The 15,800-nt window shown below is 50.0% G+C and overlaps 1 protein-coding gene across 1 annotated transcript; it reads left to right on the forward strand.

The window, feature by feature from the left end:
• The first annotated feature begins 1,124 nt into the window (after nucleotides 1–1,124).
• Nucleotides 1,125–15,650, forward strand: FKBP5 (FKBP prolyl isomerase 5). The gene is made up of 11 exons (XM_065649453.1): nucleotides 1,125–1,215; nucleotides 4,863–4,991; nucleotides 5,956–6,100; nucleotides 6,341–6,483; nucleotides 7,315–7,429; nucleotides 9,781–9,937; nucleotides 10,455–10,545; nucleotides 11,444–11,527; nucleotides 12,084–12,269; nucleotides 13,189–13,428; nucleotides 14,403–15,650. Exons 2-11 carry the CDS (start codon nucleotides 4,887–4,889, stop codon nucleotides 14,508–14,510), a joined length of 1,374 nt encoding a protein of 457 aa, XP_065505525.1. The 5' UTR covers nucleotides 1,125–1,215; nucleotides 4,863–4,886; the 3' UTR covers nucleotides 14,511–15,650.
• The last annotated feature ends 150 nt before the right edge of the window (nucleotides 15,651–15,800 follow it).

Consider the following 15,800-nt stretch of genomic DNA (forward strand, 5'->3'; position numbering starts at 1 on the left):
CATGCTAGGAAGTAAATCAATCCACAGGAGTCTTATTTGGCTAGCGATAACTTAAATTTATGACTTCCCCATTTATTTTAAAGGAGCAGGGGAAAAGTCAAGTGGCCAGGATTTAAAAAAAAAAAAAAAAAAAAAAAAAAAAAAAAAAAGGTTAATTTTTAATTCAAGCCGTGATGTATGAGTGTGAGAAATGGCACTTGATGTCTGGCTGCATTCTCGTGTTGGGATGGAGCTGAGGATTACATGGAGCTGCCTTGTCAAGCTTAAGAAGGCTGTATTTTCCTAGAAATCCCAATTTTAATTTGTTACCGACTCAAACACCGTCTCCCTGCGTCTCTGCTCTGCAGGCTGGTGTTGCAGGTGTCTTGAAACACCCTCATCTGGGGAAAAATTCTGCGCTGGTCTTCCCTTCACCTGCCCGGGGACAGTTCACTTGATAAGTAGGTATTTTATTAGAAACAGTAGTTTTTGTGATCAAAGAGGAAGTGAAACCACAGTAGGATGGTGGAGAGAGGCCAGCTGCTGCGCTAATTTGGTTGCTCTTCGTTATCTGTTGGCGGGTGGGCTGGGGATGGAGGATGGAGGGGCTGGGATTTGGGGGAGTGTTGGCCAGGATTTGGGGCCCCAGATTTCTCCCTGCCATGCATTTAGGTTAGTTGTTTTTTTAGCTTGACCTTTGCATTTTAAAGAAACTCCGTCCCGTGTTGCAATCCAAAACTTTTAGGGCTTTTGTGGTGCTGTGGAAGTGAAAGCGCTTTGTGCTAAGTGGGTCTTAAAAAACAAACCCCAGAGCAGTCAGCTCTTATTTTTCCATCCTGTTAATTTTCATCCTTGACTTTCAGCAACGGTCAATAAAAAAGTTGGACAGAGTATAGCTTTTATTTTTTTTGCTGATGGTAAGATGCTAAATGATGTTTTATGGAAACGGCGAGTCAAAGCATCATCCCGTGGCCTTGGGGAGCCCAGGAGCTGCCACGGGAGGTTTTGTCCGTGGTCTATCACCCCTTTCTGACTGTGGTGGAACACTGTCTGTGGCTTAAAACTGCCATCTCTGTTCTCCCTTCTTCTGAAATCTTGTTTTAGAATAAAGCACATGTGGTTTGTTTTGTTTTTCTTACCAGCTATTTGTGTGAAATCCCCACCGCGTCTCTGGGTGGGCACCTCCCGAGACCCCCTGGACATTCAAACCTTCTCCGGCGATCACATGGTGGCAAGGTGAGACCCCTCAAAATTCTCCCCAGCCTTTCTCTTCCCCCCTTTCTCCTCCCGAGAGCCTCCAGGAGGGATCTGTGATGTGAAGTTTCCATTTGGAACTGGCAAATTCCTGGTATGCCGATTTCTAGGAAATGTGGCTTGGGATTGTGTGCTTGGTGAAACTCTAGCATGTGTGATACCTGTCTGTCCTTAGCCTGGGGTTGGACATCTGCATCCCATTCCCCGCTCTGAATTTTCTCATGTTTCTCTGGGCTGGAAGATAGCAACATCTGTGTGGAGAGGGAACAGTAAAAATAAATGGCTCATTTTTATGGTGTGGATTTGTGCGCAGCGTGCACTGGTGTTGCAGGGCATGCATCCTCCTGGAGCAGTATTTCTGTTGCAGAGATTGTCATTTGAAAGGCACGTGCAAAGGGGAAAGGGCTTCGAGACTGCAGGTCACAACTGCCTGGTTTGCCTGGAGCGTGTGTCTGGCATCATTTGCAGACAGCCTGAAAAATCACACGGCTCAGGATAACGAAGGTGGAGGAGACACCAACCACCACACAGCCTGAAAAGGAAAAAACAGTGTTTTTTCATACCTGCTTAAAAAAAAAAAAAGAGAGGGAGCAAAAAAGCACAGAATGCGTTTTTCTGAAGCAGCAGCTGAATTAATTAATGTCTGACTGTATGTGGGTGCTAAAGCTGGAGTCAGAGCCACGGTGCTGCCTGGCTGTGCTGGGATGTGCAGGGGCTGCTCTGCCTGGGCAGCCTGTGCCGCTTTGTTGCTCATCGGCATCAACTGCAGCTTAATTGCTCGTGAGCATCCATCCCAGTGATACCGCTCTCCATCTGGAGGAGGGCAAAACAATTTGTAACTGCTCATGCCTGCGTGCAGGACAGCCTTTGGGGAAAGAGTGGATTTGCAAGGAGGAAAGATGCAGCAGTTGTTGCTTTTGAGCAGTTCAGGGAGTTTATATTAGTTTAGCAGGGCTGAGAACAGGCATGTGCCAGCATCATGGTCTGGATGTGCTGGTCCCAGTAAAGAACACATAGTGCACGTGTAGGAGTCTCCTGCGCTTGCAAGCCTTCTAGCTCAGCTAGAAGCTCTTTAATGTATTTCATATTAATTAATGCTGAAATAGCTGCACTTGAAGGAGAGATGTCAAAACCTCTGAATTTTAAACTTGTTTATTATAGCTCCTAAATTACAGTTTAAACAGCTATGCTGAATTTTTAGATCATCCAGTAAAGCAGAGACTGATGAAAAGGAAACAAGTGCAAACCCCAGACCCTTTCCTTTAGTTCTGAAGAATAACTTTGCCGTTTCGCAGGGCCTGGGGAGGGTGGAGGTGGCAGCACTGGGTCCCTGTGGCGGTCAGGCAGCCCCATGCTTGGCCACAAATGCCTGGGCAGTGGCTGGAGGTGTGGACCAGACCCCAGTGCTGGGCTCAGACCTGGACCAGAGGCATTTTTGGGGGGTTTACAGGTTCCTGCAAGGGACTTCTGCTTTAGGATGTGAAGAATCAAGCTGTGCAAAACCGCCCCAAACTGTGCAAAACCTCGGAGGAGGGAGGATGGTTTAGCCTGGCTGCATTTACAAGACTTACAGTATTAAGCTTGTGGGTGAGGGAAGAGCAGGGTCTGCTTGGGGTGTCAGAAACACCCAGAGGCTTTTGCACAGGGTAATTAATTAATCCCCTCCCTGTATCCAGAGCACTCTTGGTTCCTCAACAAGAAGATTCAGGCTCTGACACCTCCAGCATGCTTACCCCGCTCTTGGTGACAACCCCAGGCTCCCTGGTGTTGAAATCTGGGGGAGTAGCAGTTTTTTTATTTTTTTTTCCTTTCCCTACAACTGTTTGTTTCAAATTAATTGGGATTTTGAACCCCAGCCAGCCTCCTCCTGCTGCTCCAAACCAGAGATAAGTGGGAGAGCCGCGGTCTTTTCTCTAACCTAGTTGGAGCTGTTTTCACTGGACTGAGAAGTCTCGAGGTCTTTCATAACGTGGACCACATCTTAATAGTTGGTCTTGTGGGCTCCATCCCTCCCACTGCTTCTGACGCAGAGCGTCTCCCCTCCCGCTCGCCTTGGCCAGCTTCCCTGGATGACTCTACTAATTGCTTACGTAGAAAAATAATGAGAAGGATGCGTATGATATATTTTTAGATGTCTCTTGGTGGGTTTTAGCAACCGGCAAGCTGGAGCCAGCATCTCCCCATCTGTCTTATGCATCCTGGCAATAGCTGCATGGTGGACCTGGGGAGGTTCTGCCCCAGGAGGTGGCACTTCTTTTGCAAGCTGCTGGTTTGGGTTGGGAGGGCCCTTCCCAGCTCCCCCAGGGCCCCCCCTGCCATGGGCAGGGACATCTGCACCAGCTCCGGTTGCTCAGAGCCCCGTCCAGCCTGGCCTGGGATGTCTCCAGGGATGCTTCAGCCACCACCTCTCTGGCCAACCTGGGCCAGGCTCTCACCACCGTCAGGGACAACAGTTTCTTCTGAAGTAACCGATGGTATGTTTTCCAATGTATAAATACCCATGAGATGACGAGTCTCACCAACAAAGTTGCTTTTCTAGTGTTTTTTAGGTGCTCGATCTGAAACCTCAGCAGAACAGGGGAAAGGGAGCAGACTCAAAATCTCATTAAGTATTATGGCAAAGAGGGTCATAATTGAGCATTGCAACAAGTAGTTCCCTTATTTTTCTATTTGCTTCTTCCATTGCAGGGCTCTTTGTGTCTCAGTGGCTTCCTGTGCCGGGGGGGCCGGGCTCCAGCTCTTCCCTTTCCTCCCGGGTGTGAGGAGCACAATTCTTCTTGCAACACGACTTATCTGCCCTTAGAGCTGAAAACATCCTTTTCTTTGCTCTTTTTGAATCCCCCGAATGAATGATTTCTCCTGCTGGTTAACGTCAGCTTCCACACCAAAGGCTGTGGGAAAGTTTTGCAATTACAGTCACTTTAATAGATCTGGCTTATGTCTTAAAAAATGCATTGCTTTGTAATTCTCCATTGCATGTTTCCCTGATTATGTGTCGCACAGCAGTTTGGCTACCAAAATAGCCTTATGGTTTGAAGGAGATCATCAGGAAATATGTTTTTTAAACCATAGGCAATTCTCTTTTTACCAGGCAGCATTGGTAAAAGCCTGCATTTGATGAAAAACATGGCTTTTCTGGCATCTCGGCTGCTCACGCAGTGATATTGGGAACCTAGTGCTGCAGCAGTTTGCCCCCAAAAACCCAATTTCTTCGAGTCTTGCTGTGAATTTTCTCTTTAGCAACCCAAATGGTTGGAATTCTTTTGGTGTTGGGTTTTCTTCAGTTTTTGGAGAAGATGCTTGCTGTGTGTTCAGGTCCTTCCATGCAGAGCGATGCTCTGCTTGCCTGAAACTCAGAGCTTTGCCTGTCTTCTTTGGGTGTTTTTGGTGGGCAAGAGAAAACACGGTTTGCCTTGAGTTGAGGTGCTGCTTTCCAAATAACAGGGTGTCTGACAAACAGGTAATTCCTTGTGAGAAGGGATTTTCCGCTCCGCACACTTGAGATGTGCTCGAAGCTTCCTGCCCCAGCTCTGCAGCAGAGTGAGCTGCTGATTTTATTTAACCCTTTCCTCTTGCACCACGTCCTGTGGTCCTGCCAGGCTGATGGGGTTTGTGCCATGTCTCCCCAGGTCTGGGGCTTATGCAAGGAGACCATGACCACTGATGAGGCCACCAAGGGCGAAGGGGAGGTGCAGGCGGTGGCTCTCGCCGAGCGTGGGGAGGACATCACACCGGCTCGAGACCGAGGGGTCCTGAAGGTGAGGGGGCTGCCAGGAGGGTCCGGCCTTTCCTTCTGCGTTTTGGGGTGCGTGGTAATGGCAGTGGGCTGCATCCTCAGCCCATGAGGTCATGGGGTACTTCCAGGGCTGTCTGACTTTTTTTTTTTTTTTTTTTAAATTTGGAAGGCAAAGGAGATGAGCATCACTTGCAATAAAGAAGGATGGGGTGGTGTTTGAGACTGATGGTTTCAGGCTGCTCAATGAATTTCGCTGCTATTGTGTTTCCTAATCAGATTATTAGCTGTAAATCCACAAAACATTTTTGTGCATGACTCACAGACACTAGAAAGAGCACATTACTGAGGTCATCCAGTCTGCTCCACAACCCATTTTTCCTATTCAGGGCCATTTCTGGATAGTTCTGCTCCCCAGTACTTGCTCTTCTCCAGTTGAATAGGACCTTTCCTCTAAGAATAGCATCCTCCCCTGCTCTATCCTCAGCTCGAGAACTGCTTGTTCCAGGCTGTAGCATTCGGGGAAAAAAAAAAAAAAAAAAAAAAAAAGTGTTGACAAGAAGCGAGTAGTGAAATGACACACCCCTGCGAGTAAAATGTGTATGGACAGAAAGTGAGTGTAATTGCATTTGCTTCAGGTTTCGAACCGTGATGTTTTTCCAGACACCTCCACAAAGTACGGGCAGGTCTGTGCTCTCAGCCCTGTCCTGCTCCATCACTGTGGCTCTGGTTTGGGATTTATTTTTAGTGGCTGATGGAAGGATAAATTGAATGTCTCCCCCTCAAGCCTTCCTTTGGTTTAGAGCAGCACTGGGGTGTATATGCATGCGTGCATTTATATTTTTATTTACATGCATGTGTGTGTGTATATATAAAACTGTGCGTGTGTGTATATATCTCTATCTCTCTCTATATCTATCTCTCTCACTCTCCATACGCATCCTTGGCTGTCCCACGGCTTCTTTTTTTCTCTGGTTTCCCTCTCTCAGATCATTAAACGACCTGGGATTGAAGATGAGTCCCCCATGATTGGGGACAAGGTTTATGTCCACTACAAAGGCAAACTCGCCAATGGTAAAAAATTTGACTCCAGCCGTGATCGAAATGAGCCCTTTGTCTTCAGCCTGGGCAAAGGTGAGCTGGTCTGGGGGCTCTGTCTGTGGGGATGATCCTGGGAGGGTGGGATGATTCTGGGGGGATTTGGGATGATCCTGGGGGCTGAGACCCTGTTGCAAGACAGATGGACAGTGTCAGCCCTGCCTTAAGTGACTTCTGAGGGTGTTTTTTTGGGGGTGCCATCTTTGCAGCACCCAGGCTGGGTTTTTTCTGGGCTGCCAGTTTTTCCCTCCTGCCTGACATCTGTCTCTCTCCTAGGTCAGGTAATCAAGGCATGGGACATTGGGGTGGCTACCATGAAGAAAGGAGAGATCTGTTACTTGCTCTGCAAACCCGAGTATGCGTACGGCTCTGCTGGCAGTGCCCCCAAAATCCCCTCCAATGCCACCCTCTTTTTTGAGGCAAGTAATGCCGGCGAGCTGGCGCGTGGTTGAGCTTGCTTGCTCCCTTTCTGCCTTGCCAACCAGCTTAGAAATTTTTAAAAAAGAAAAAACACAACAAAAAACCAAAAACCACAACCAAAAAAACAGTTTGGATTCCTGAAACATGTCCCTCTGCTCCAGGAACTGCTGCCAGGGTTTTCTCAGAAATGTGTGTCTTTGAGTTGGGACTGAAACTGCAGCTGGGGAGAGCCCCAGTGCGGAGGGGGAATGGGCAGATTCCCGGTTTAAAAATGCCTATGGGAGGAAGAAAGCAGCTGGGAAATGCCCCTGGGTGCTAAAAAACGATTAGTGCTGTGGGGCAGTAGGAAAGCCAAGGTTTTGGCACAGTGCGCTGGCTGGGCAGGGCTCCTCGGGACAGGGTGGTGGAGAGGGAGGAATGGGTCTGTCCTAAATTAAGGCTTAGTCCTACCAAGTGGGACTAAGCTGTGGGTCAGAACTGGTCCCATCAGAGGACGAAGGGGAAACTCCTGCCCATGCGGATCCTGGGCAGCTTTCACAGCATCTTCCAGCACCAGCCCTGTTGTACCCTTACAGGTTAATAAACCTATTTTTACTTTGTGTTATGTTTCAGGTACTGGATGTGTCCCAGTTTCTAATAAATTGGGTTTATTATCCTGTGGCTTGGAGCTGGCTTTTATGAGCAACTTCTGCTTGTCAGCTGAATGGAGAATTAGCTGGCTTGGCTCTCCAGCGGGAGGATGAACTGCTGCTTTGTGGCTTTTCTGGTTTTTTTTCTCCGCTCCTTTTTCCCTCCTCAAGCTCTGCCCACTTTTTTTTTTTTTTTTTTAGGTTGAGCTGCTTGACTTCAAAGGCGAGGACTTGTTTGAGGATGGAGGGATTATCCGGAGGATCAAGAGGAAGGGAGAAGGTTACTCCAACCCTAATGAAGGTGCTACGGTGGAAAGTGAGTGCCTGTCTGTCTGCGGCGGGAGCTGGAGGGGCGACTCTGCCCCAGAGCAGCCCCGCTTGCTTCTCCGTAGTGAGGAGCTGCTGGCCCTGTGTAGGCTGTAGGCGGCTGTGCATCACAGTGCGATGCAGGTACCTCCATCCGGAGGCTGGACGGGATGGAGAGGGGCTGGGAGAGTGGCGGGTCGCTGCCTGCCAAATGCTCAGACGATGCTCGTCTGAGCTCTCCCTTGGACAAGGCTGTGACCTATGGGAGCAGCGACGGTTTGTCTCAGCCATGTGTTTGGGAGGTGCATTGCTGCTGGAATTAGTGTGGAAGAAACCATGCTTCTACAAACGAGCATCTCCAGGCTGGAGTTTTGAAAGCGTTTTTATAAGTTTTAAGTTTTACAGACCCTAATTCATAGTTCTGGTCCCTAAAACCCAGGCTGTAGTCGAAATCTGGCATTCCAGCTTTTGTTACAACCTTTCCCCCCACCCCCTCCTTCTCCGTTTTTAATCTGAGTACAAATTGCTGTCAGCACATCAAGTTCGTGTGCCAGCCGCACTCGGTACACTCTGTTCTCTCCTCTTCAAAAACAAAATCGCTGCAGGCACCGAGAGAACAATAAGTCAGGGCTGCAACCGGAGTGATGTTCCTTCAGCAGCTTTTTTTTCCCTGTAATCCAAGAGCAACTGCAACCAGCTGACCTGCTCCTGGAAACCTGAATGGAGATTTTCCCCCTTTGCCTGGTGTATTTTATGTGCCATTAACATAGAGCGAAACTGTCCTCAAAGGGAAGGATCTCAGCATCCTTCTGCGTGTTCTGTTTTAAAGCGGGATTTTCCTGTCACTGCTGCATCCCTCTGGGGACAGGGGACCTGGGAGAGCTATAGAGCTGCTTTTGGGGTCAGGGATTCTGGATCTGTACTCACTGGGAACATGCAGGGAGATGGCATAGGGTTGTGAGCTTGCTGGGTTACCTGTATTTTAGGCTCAATTTTCCACTTTCCTATGCCTAAGAAAATAGCCAGCTTGGTTTTGAGTCGGGGAGTGATGAGGCAGAGCTTGGTGTCCCACCACGCAGTGGGGAGAGCATCCTCAGGCAGTGTATAACGTCTGGGGGCTGGACCTGCCCTGGGAACGGGGTCTTGCTTAGTCCGTGCGTCTCGTCCCAGGGACTTTCCGTAGGTCCTGGGGCAGGGAGTGTCCGTGGGGCAGGGCGGCAGGTTTTCTTCAGCCCAGGCTGCGGCTGTTCTGGACAGAGCCCGGACCCTCTTGGCTGTGTCCGGCACGGCGGCTGCTCGCACTCACCTCCTGCTGCCCAGGATGAGATGCTCGGTGTCCTGTGGTATCGGGTCACATCCTGCAGCTCCGTGCGGTGCCGGATGGGCTCTGAGAGCAGCCCCTGACCCCAAGGTTGTTTCCTTTCCAAGCGTCCCTTCCCTCCCCGCTTCAGCTGTGCTTGCACGGGCGATCTCTCTACCCTGCAGCGAGCAAAGGTAAAGCTTGTGTCCTTCCAGGCTGCAAAGTCCTTAAGCACAGTTGTGATGCCCACCATGAAATTTTCCTCTTAAAAGCTTTTTTTAATTTGTTTCGTCTTTTTTTTTAATGCTACATAGGCGTTCCTTATGAAATTGCTTTTACTTTTTGCCTGCCCACATGCTTATGCCTTGTACCCTGCAAGCAGAGTGCAAAGAACATAAAACTGTCCCCAAAGCCCAGAACGTCTTCAAGATCAAATAAATAAAGAATAATCCTGCTGTGGAAACCCAGCCAGGAGTACCAGGTGGTGAGTGTGCCAGGTACCCAGTGTCCGCTCTGGCTGTGCTTCTGCCAGCGTCTGGGGCTGGAACAGCACGGTTATTGGTTGAAGATTAAAAATAAATAAATAAATTAAAAAAGTTTATCTTGTACTTTGAGTTCCTAGAGGCAGGAGAACATAGCCTTGTTTTCGAGGTAGAAGGCAAGGCGGTATAGCACTGTATAGAAGATTTGTAATCGCTGTGATAAAACTCTGCGTGGCGGCATGCCAGGAGCAATATCCAGTTCCAGTAAGACTTGTGCAGCTGAGTATGAGGGGAACATATTAGTCATGATGTTTATCTGTTGTCTGGTCCTTGGTTAAATGAGATATGGCTGACTTGCTTTTCAGCAATGTTTCAAAGCCCTCCCCATCCCTCTCTGCTTACCAGGGGCTCCTTGGCTGCCCCCAGGCCCGTGTCTTCCCCTTTCCAGGGCTGGAAGCTTTGCTGGATTTCAGGAGATAATGCTTCGTAAGACGCTTTATAAGTTGCTTTCTTTGGAGCCCCCCTTGCTTGGTTTGAGTGGCTCTGGGTACGATCCTGCCCTGTCCCCTCTCCCTGCAGTTCACCTGGAGGGATTCTGCGGCGGCACCAGGTTCGACTGCAAAGACGTGAAGTTCGTCGTGGGTGAAGGGGAGGACCACGACATCCCCATTGGCATTGACAAAGCCCTGGAGAAGATGCAGAGGGGAGAGCACTGCATCCTCTACCTCGGGCCACGGTAGGGAGCATCTCTGCAGGGGTGCTGTCTAGTTTTAAGCTTCCAGCATCTGAGATAGTTTTAACACTGGTGGAAGACGACAATCCCAACAACAGGACTTTCTGGGAGAGCTTTGGGTTAGCAATGTCGGCAGGGACAGCAAGAATGTCCAGCAGTGTGTAGGCAGGAATTTCAAGATGCTTTAAAAATTAGGTAAAGGGGTTTTATCCGAGTCCTGTGGCTGAAAGGAAAATGTCTCCCTGTAAATTGCCAGGGTTGGGTCCTTACACTGGAGAGAAAGCTGTATAAAAAGACAGATTTGATGCAGCCACAAAGGATGATTCCCTATATATAATGCATCGTGTCTTTGCTTGTGGAGAATATCGTCACCCTGGCCCCAAAACGTTGGAAAGCTGCTGGCATGAAGCTGAGTGTGAAACCAGAATTGGTAACCTGGGCCTGTGTTCATGGCCAAACACTGCCGAAATGAAGATTTTCCCCACCCGCCTCCTCTGACAGCCTCTTTCTGCCCCCTCAGGTACGGCTTTGGTGAGACGGGGAAAGCAAAATATGGCATCCAGGCAAATGCAGAGCTGGTGTACGAGGTTATACTGAAAAGCTTTGAAAAGGTGAGGGCAGGAGCACGCTGGCCCCTCCCTGGGTCACGGGAACGTGGGTCCTTTTGCAGTGTCCACCCTTTGTCCCTGTCGTGGCTGCAGCCTGGCCCCTGCTGAAGTGGATACGTCACCAAGGATCTCTGTGTTCTTAATTTGTTCTTCTCTGTTGGTTTGTTTTATTTTTCTGGCTGGAGTCCAAGGCTGGTTCTCTTATTTGTTCCTAGCGTTGTTCCTTTTGTACTTTCTCTTATTTTTTTTCCTTTTATTTTTTTCCTTTAATTTTTTCCTTTTATTTTTTTTCCTTTTATTTTTTTTCCTTTTTAGTTTTTCCTTTTAATCTTTTTTTTTTTTTTTTCCCCCTCTGGGCTGCACAGATAAAAGTTGGTGTGTCCAGCTGGCCCTGAGGAGCTCGGCAGGCACCACGCTGGCTGTGTCTGGAGAGGCTGGGGCCAGGATGCAGGAGATGCCCATGGGATGGGGCAGGGTCTGCTGTGCCACATCCCTGGCTGGGTCACCTCCCCGCCCATCCCCCTGGCCAGAGCAAAACACGCCACATCCCCTGTCTGCTGGGAGATGTCTCTTGCCACCCTCCTCTTACCTTTTGGGAGTTTATTTTTTGCCAGGGTTTTTCCTCCCGTGGGGTTGCAGTGGACAAACCACCTTGCTCAGGGTGAAGTCCCGAGCCTGGCAGGGGCTCCCCTGTTGTGAAGGGCTTCAGGTCTGCACCCACTGTCTGCTCTTGGTTTTTGTTCTTCCCCAGCCCCTCAAATTAAAGAAGCTGCCGGATCCACCCTCTGTAGTACAGCCCCGACGAGCCCTGCTCGGTACCAGGGAGCTGAGGTGGCCGTGGGTCCTGGTGGCGCAGGGGTTGCTGTCCCCTGCTGGAATTGCTCTGGATGTTTATCTGCAGGCCAAGGAGTCATGGGAGATGGACACCAAGGAGAAGCTGGAGCAGGCAGCCATTGTCAAGCAGAAAGGCACGATGTACTTCAAGGTTTGTAAACTTAGGGGTGGTGGAGGCAGAGCAAGGGAGCTGGAAATAAATTTGGGGTGACCGTAAGATAAATGACTTAAGAGTCATCAGTGTTGGAGCAGCTATGTTCCCCCCAGACAGCGTTGGGGAAGGTGAGTCCTGCCCTTCTCTGCCTTTTTCTCACTCCCCGAGATTCCTCCTCCTTCCTCAGCACTGCCTGGCGCACGTGTGCTCCCTGCGGAGCAGGACGGCAGGTCGGATTCTGCCCAGCTGTGGATGTGGCCAGGGCTAATGTGAGGGGCCCTGCACTTCCCCTTCCCGGGATGGAGAATCCTGGTCCCTCGCTGCTCTGCACAGAGCTTGAGCACAAGCTCCGACTTGGCTTTTTGTGGGGGCTGCACACCAGCAGCTCCAGCCAAGCCCCAGTGTGGCTGCAGGTATTCAGCATCCTTCTTCATTCACTTATTTATTTAGGACACTGTATTAAACTCATAACCTGTTTGCAGGATGTTTTGGGAGCCGACCGAGCATTGTCAGCACAGGTTCCTCTAGCATCTTCTTCTTTGCTCCATCCCAGGAAGGCAAATACCTGCAGGCGGTGATTCAGTACGGAAAAATCGTGTCCTGGCTGGAAATGGAGTACGGCTTATCTGAGAAAGAATCAAAAGCCTCCGACTCGTTCCTCCTGGCTGCCTTCCTCAACCTGGCCATGTGCTACCTGAAGCTGCGAGAGTACGCCAAAGCCATCGAGTGCTGCGATAAGGTAGAGGTGCACAAGCCCAGGGGATGGAGCATCCTCTCCTCCTAAATGTTTCCACTGGGAGTTCAGGGGGTTTTAAATTTCTTTTCATATGAGAAGCAATTTCTAAATGGCAGTGGGGTGATGGCATCCCTTCTGCACCTTGAGGATGCTATGTGCTTGGGGACTGTGGTAGCAGAAGTTCCCTTGGGGGTTCAAAGTCCACCTGGGCATGTGCTTACAACAGCTTTTCTTCCAAAATCAGATCCACATGGATGGATCTGTGTGGACCGACAGCTTTAAAATGCTGTTTGGGTCTGCCCAGGCTGGATCTGGGCATTGGGTGCTGATCTGGGTGCGACAGAGACAGACTGTGCTGGGGCTGCAGCGGATCTCCCAGCCGCTGAAGGCTGGGATGGGCCTTGGCCAGTCCCTGAAAGAACTGCAACCTTGTCTTTGTCAGGAAACTCTGAATTCTTTTATAAAAGGCTTAGATTTAAGCATCTTGCATGTTATAAAGCTAGTTGCCTTAATCTAAGAGGTGAATAATCTCTGAGAGGCATATGTGGCTTTCACTACAGGAAAATCATGTCATTGCTAAAGCAGGGAGACCAAAGCACATTTAATCCATCAGCCCCCTTGCTTCTGAGATCCCTGTGCTCCTCTGGGCTCAGGTTTAGCATTTACAGCTGATTTCTTGTGTGTGGATTTGTCTCTTGTCAACTCTGCCACTCCCCAGGGGATTTTAAGCGCATAGAAATAACTATATTAATGACCTGCCAACTTCTGATGGAGACACGTCAATTCTTGTAGAGCAAGATGGAAGTGCTCTGGAGACTTGAAGCTGCCTTGTTGTAATTTTGGCAGATTTAGTGAGGCTTTAGCCATAGAGGGATCTTTTGGGGGATCCCCAAGTTGCTAACAGGAACCTGTGTGTTTCCAGGCGCTGGGACTGGACCAGGACAACGAGAAGGGCTTGTACCGGCGGGGCGAAGCCAGGTTATTGATGAACGAGTTCGAGCTGGCAAAATGTGACTTTCAAAGGGTGCTAGAAGTGAATCCACAGAACAAGGCAGCAAAATCCCAGATCTCTGTTTGCCAGAAGAAGACGAAAGAGCACAATGAGCGAGACCGGAGGATCTACGCCAACATGTTTGCAAAGTTTGCAGAAAGGGATGCAAAGGTGCGTGTTGCCCATTTTTTGCCATCTAGCAGTTTGCACTGAAGGATGTTCAGCAGGTTCGTGATGGGAAAAGGTGGGTTAAAAGCAATTAATTTATAGATCAGGTTGAGGATGGAGGGATAGAGCCTGCTGCAGTGGGAAGAAGTGGTGTATTTCTTGGTGTCTCTTACTCAGAGACTGCTGTCAGATGCTCTGTCATCAATAAAAGTATTTGCGGTGTGAGCTCCCGAGGGCTGATAACGGGGTTGGCATTTGTACTTCATTTTGCTGTTCCCAGCTAGTGACTGTTGATGACCTCCTGGTCTCTGGTAAAATGAAATGTCATCCTGTCTCTTGCAAGGCCAAGGGTATTTTGAGACATGATAGTATGGGTGTCCTGAACCTGGTAAGGCAGTAGCCTGCTCCTCTGCTCCTACGGAGAGATCACTGTCTTGTAACAGGCTCTCATCCAAAATTCCTCTGAACAAAAGTGGTGTACTGTAATGAGAGCAGACACAGCTTTGCAAGCTGGCTGCGCAGGTAATTTTTAGTGTAATCGCTTCTGAACTGGTGCCTGGAGATTGAGGCTGTGGAATAAGTGACCAGTGCAGACTGGGCAACAGCATGTTGGGTTAACTGGCTAGGGGCAGGGAGTGGTGTGTTGGCTCGGGACGCAGACACATGCTGCTGGAGCAGGCGCAGGGCTTTACGGTGCCTTAGTGCTCCTCTGCTGCACCCATGGCTGGGTGTACGGGCTGCACCTACAGCTTGGTCCCGTCTCCAGTGCTGAGTCAAGGCAGTTTAACCTCTGCCAGCCACTGGGCCAAGCGAACAGGAGCCTCTGGTGTGAGCTGCGGTGGTTGATGGGCAAGGGGAGGATTTTGCCGGCCCTGCCAGGCTTGGCTGCCTGAATCCATCCCCAGCATCGCTGTCACCTGCCTGCCGCTTCTTCTTCCTGTTGCCAACTCCGTGTGCTTTATTTGCTGTTTTTCCAGGAAGCAGCTAGCAAAACCAGGGTCAAAAAAGCAGTGGAGAAACCAGCTTGTGAAAAGGGACCTGAAACTCCCGGTGCCAAACATGAAGAGGCTGAAGGACATGTATGACGGAGGAGGAGAGGAAGGGAGAGCCTCCTGCCCTCGGCCCATGCAGAACAAGGTTGCTGCCAGACCTCGGGACACGCCAGTGTTTTCTTGTAAAGCTTGTTACAGTTTGTGTGATCGTGGAAGTAAAAAGCGCCTCACAAAGAAAAACAAACCCCATCCCACTGCCCTGGGTGCATTCGGTGGCAGAGCGGGAGTGGCACAACGCCGTGGGACCACCGCACATGGAACAAATAGATTTTAAATGGAGAGAAAAAAAAAAATTGAAACTCTTGGCTCTTGGGAGGTTTCCACAGACAGCTCGTCCTGACTCCCTTGGCTTCATGTCAGCTGTTGGTGCAGCATCCCGGGTCCTCTGCCATGAGTTGGGATGCAGGAGATGCTCCTTGTATGCTGCAGTGCTGCCTCCGGTTGTACCCGGCACATGACGGTGCTGCTCTGGCACCACACCAGGTGCCGCGGTGCTTCCATGGGCACGTGGGCTCCTGCAGCCCAGGGCTGGCTCACGGGGACCCAGAGCACCCAGCAACTCGCTCACCGAATGTGTTGGAGGGGAAATCGGTTTTGCTCTCCTGGTGGCTTCTTGCCTGTGGCTGAAGGGGTTGTGATGTGGAGCCCAGTGTGAGGGTGAGGACCCCCCTCACCTCTGCTGAACCCCCTCAGTGCAGGAATGTAATTTGCCCTTAAAGCGCTGTTTTGTGGGGAATTTTACCTTTTGAAGAAGATGGTTTCTATGTCCTTGGAGGGCAGAGCCTCCTGTCCAGCTCTGCTGCTTGCAGGTGCTCAATTCGCAGCCTGTGCCCCATCCCTCAGCTCCCATCTTTAAAAGAGAGTTTTATTGCTTATTTGGGGTCTGTACAGGGCAAAAAAAAAGCAGGTTGCCGTGGTTCAGAAAGCAGGTGACTGGGTCTGAGCTGCTACCATGGGTTTAACAGTTCGTCAGCAGGCACCTTTCTTGCGGTGAGGGGGGACCCCGGCATGCGTGTGGCACGTGTCCCCACACTGGTGCTGCTGCCACCTTGGCCACTGCCCCCCTCCATCCTAAAGGGACGCCATCACTACCGTGCGAGAACAGCTTTCTGGTTGATATTTTTCCTGTCTGTTCTTTGTAATACCCCTTTTGGAGCTTGAAAATAAACAACTGAAAGAAAAAAAAAAAAAAAGTGCTTTTTCTCTGGATCCTGTGCAGCAAAGGGGGTAGCTGGAGGGATGATGTGTCTGCTGTCCCCTGGGTGGAGATGCCCCAGCTCCAGCTGAGGGTTCCTTAAGGAATTACTGGTGTCCCCAAGGACT

Source organism: Caloenas nicobarica, chromosome 21 (genome assembly GCF_036013445.1).
Source record: "Caloenas nicobarica isolate bCalNic1 chromosome 21, bCalNic1.hap1, whole genome shotgun sequence".
NCBI classification, from domain to species: Eukaryota; Metazoa; Chordata; class Aves; order Columbiformes; family Columbidae; genus Caloenas; species Caloenas nicobarica.

Excerpts from the sequence above, each read along its gene's own strand:
- FKBP5 (XM_065649453.1), top strand. The coding sequence starts at position 4,887 with ATGACCACTGATGAGGCCACCAAGGGCGAAGGGGAGGTGCAGGCGGTG. Across the intron at positions 6,484-7,314 it reads ATGCCACCCTCTTTTTTGAG|GTTGAGCTGCTTGACTTCAA; the intron begins GCAAGTAATGCC and ends TTTTTTTTTTAG. Across the intron at positions 9,938-10,454 it reads ATCCTCTACCTCGGGCCACG|GTACGGCTTTGGTGAGACGG; the intron begins GTAGGGAGCATC and ends CTGCCCCCTCAG.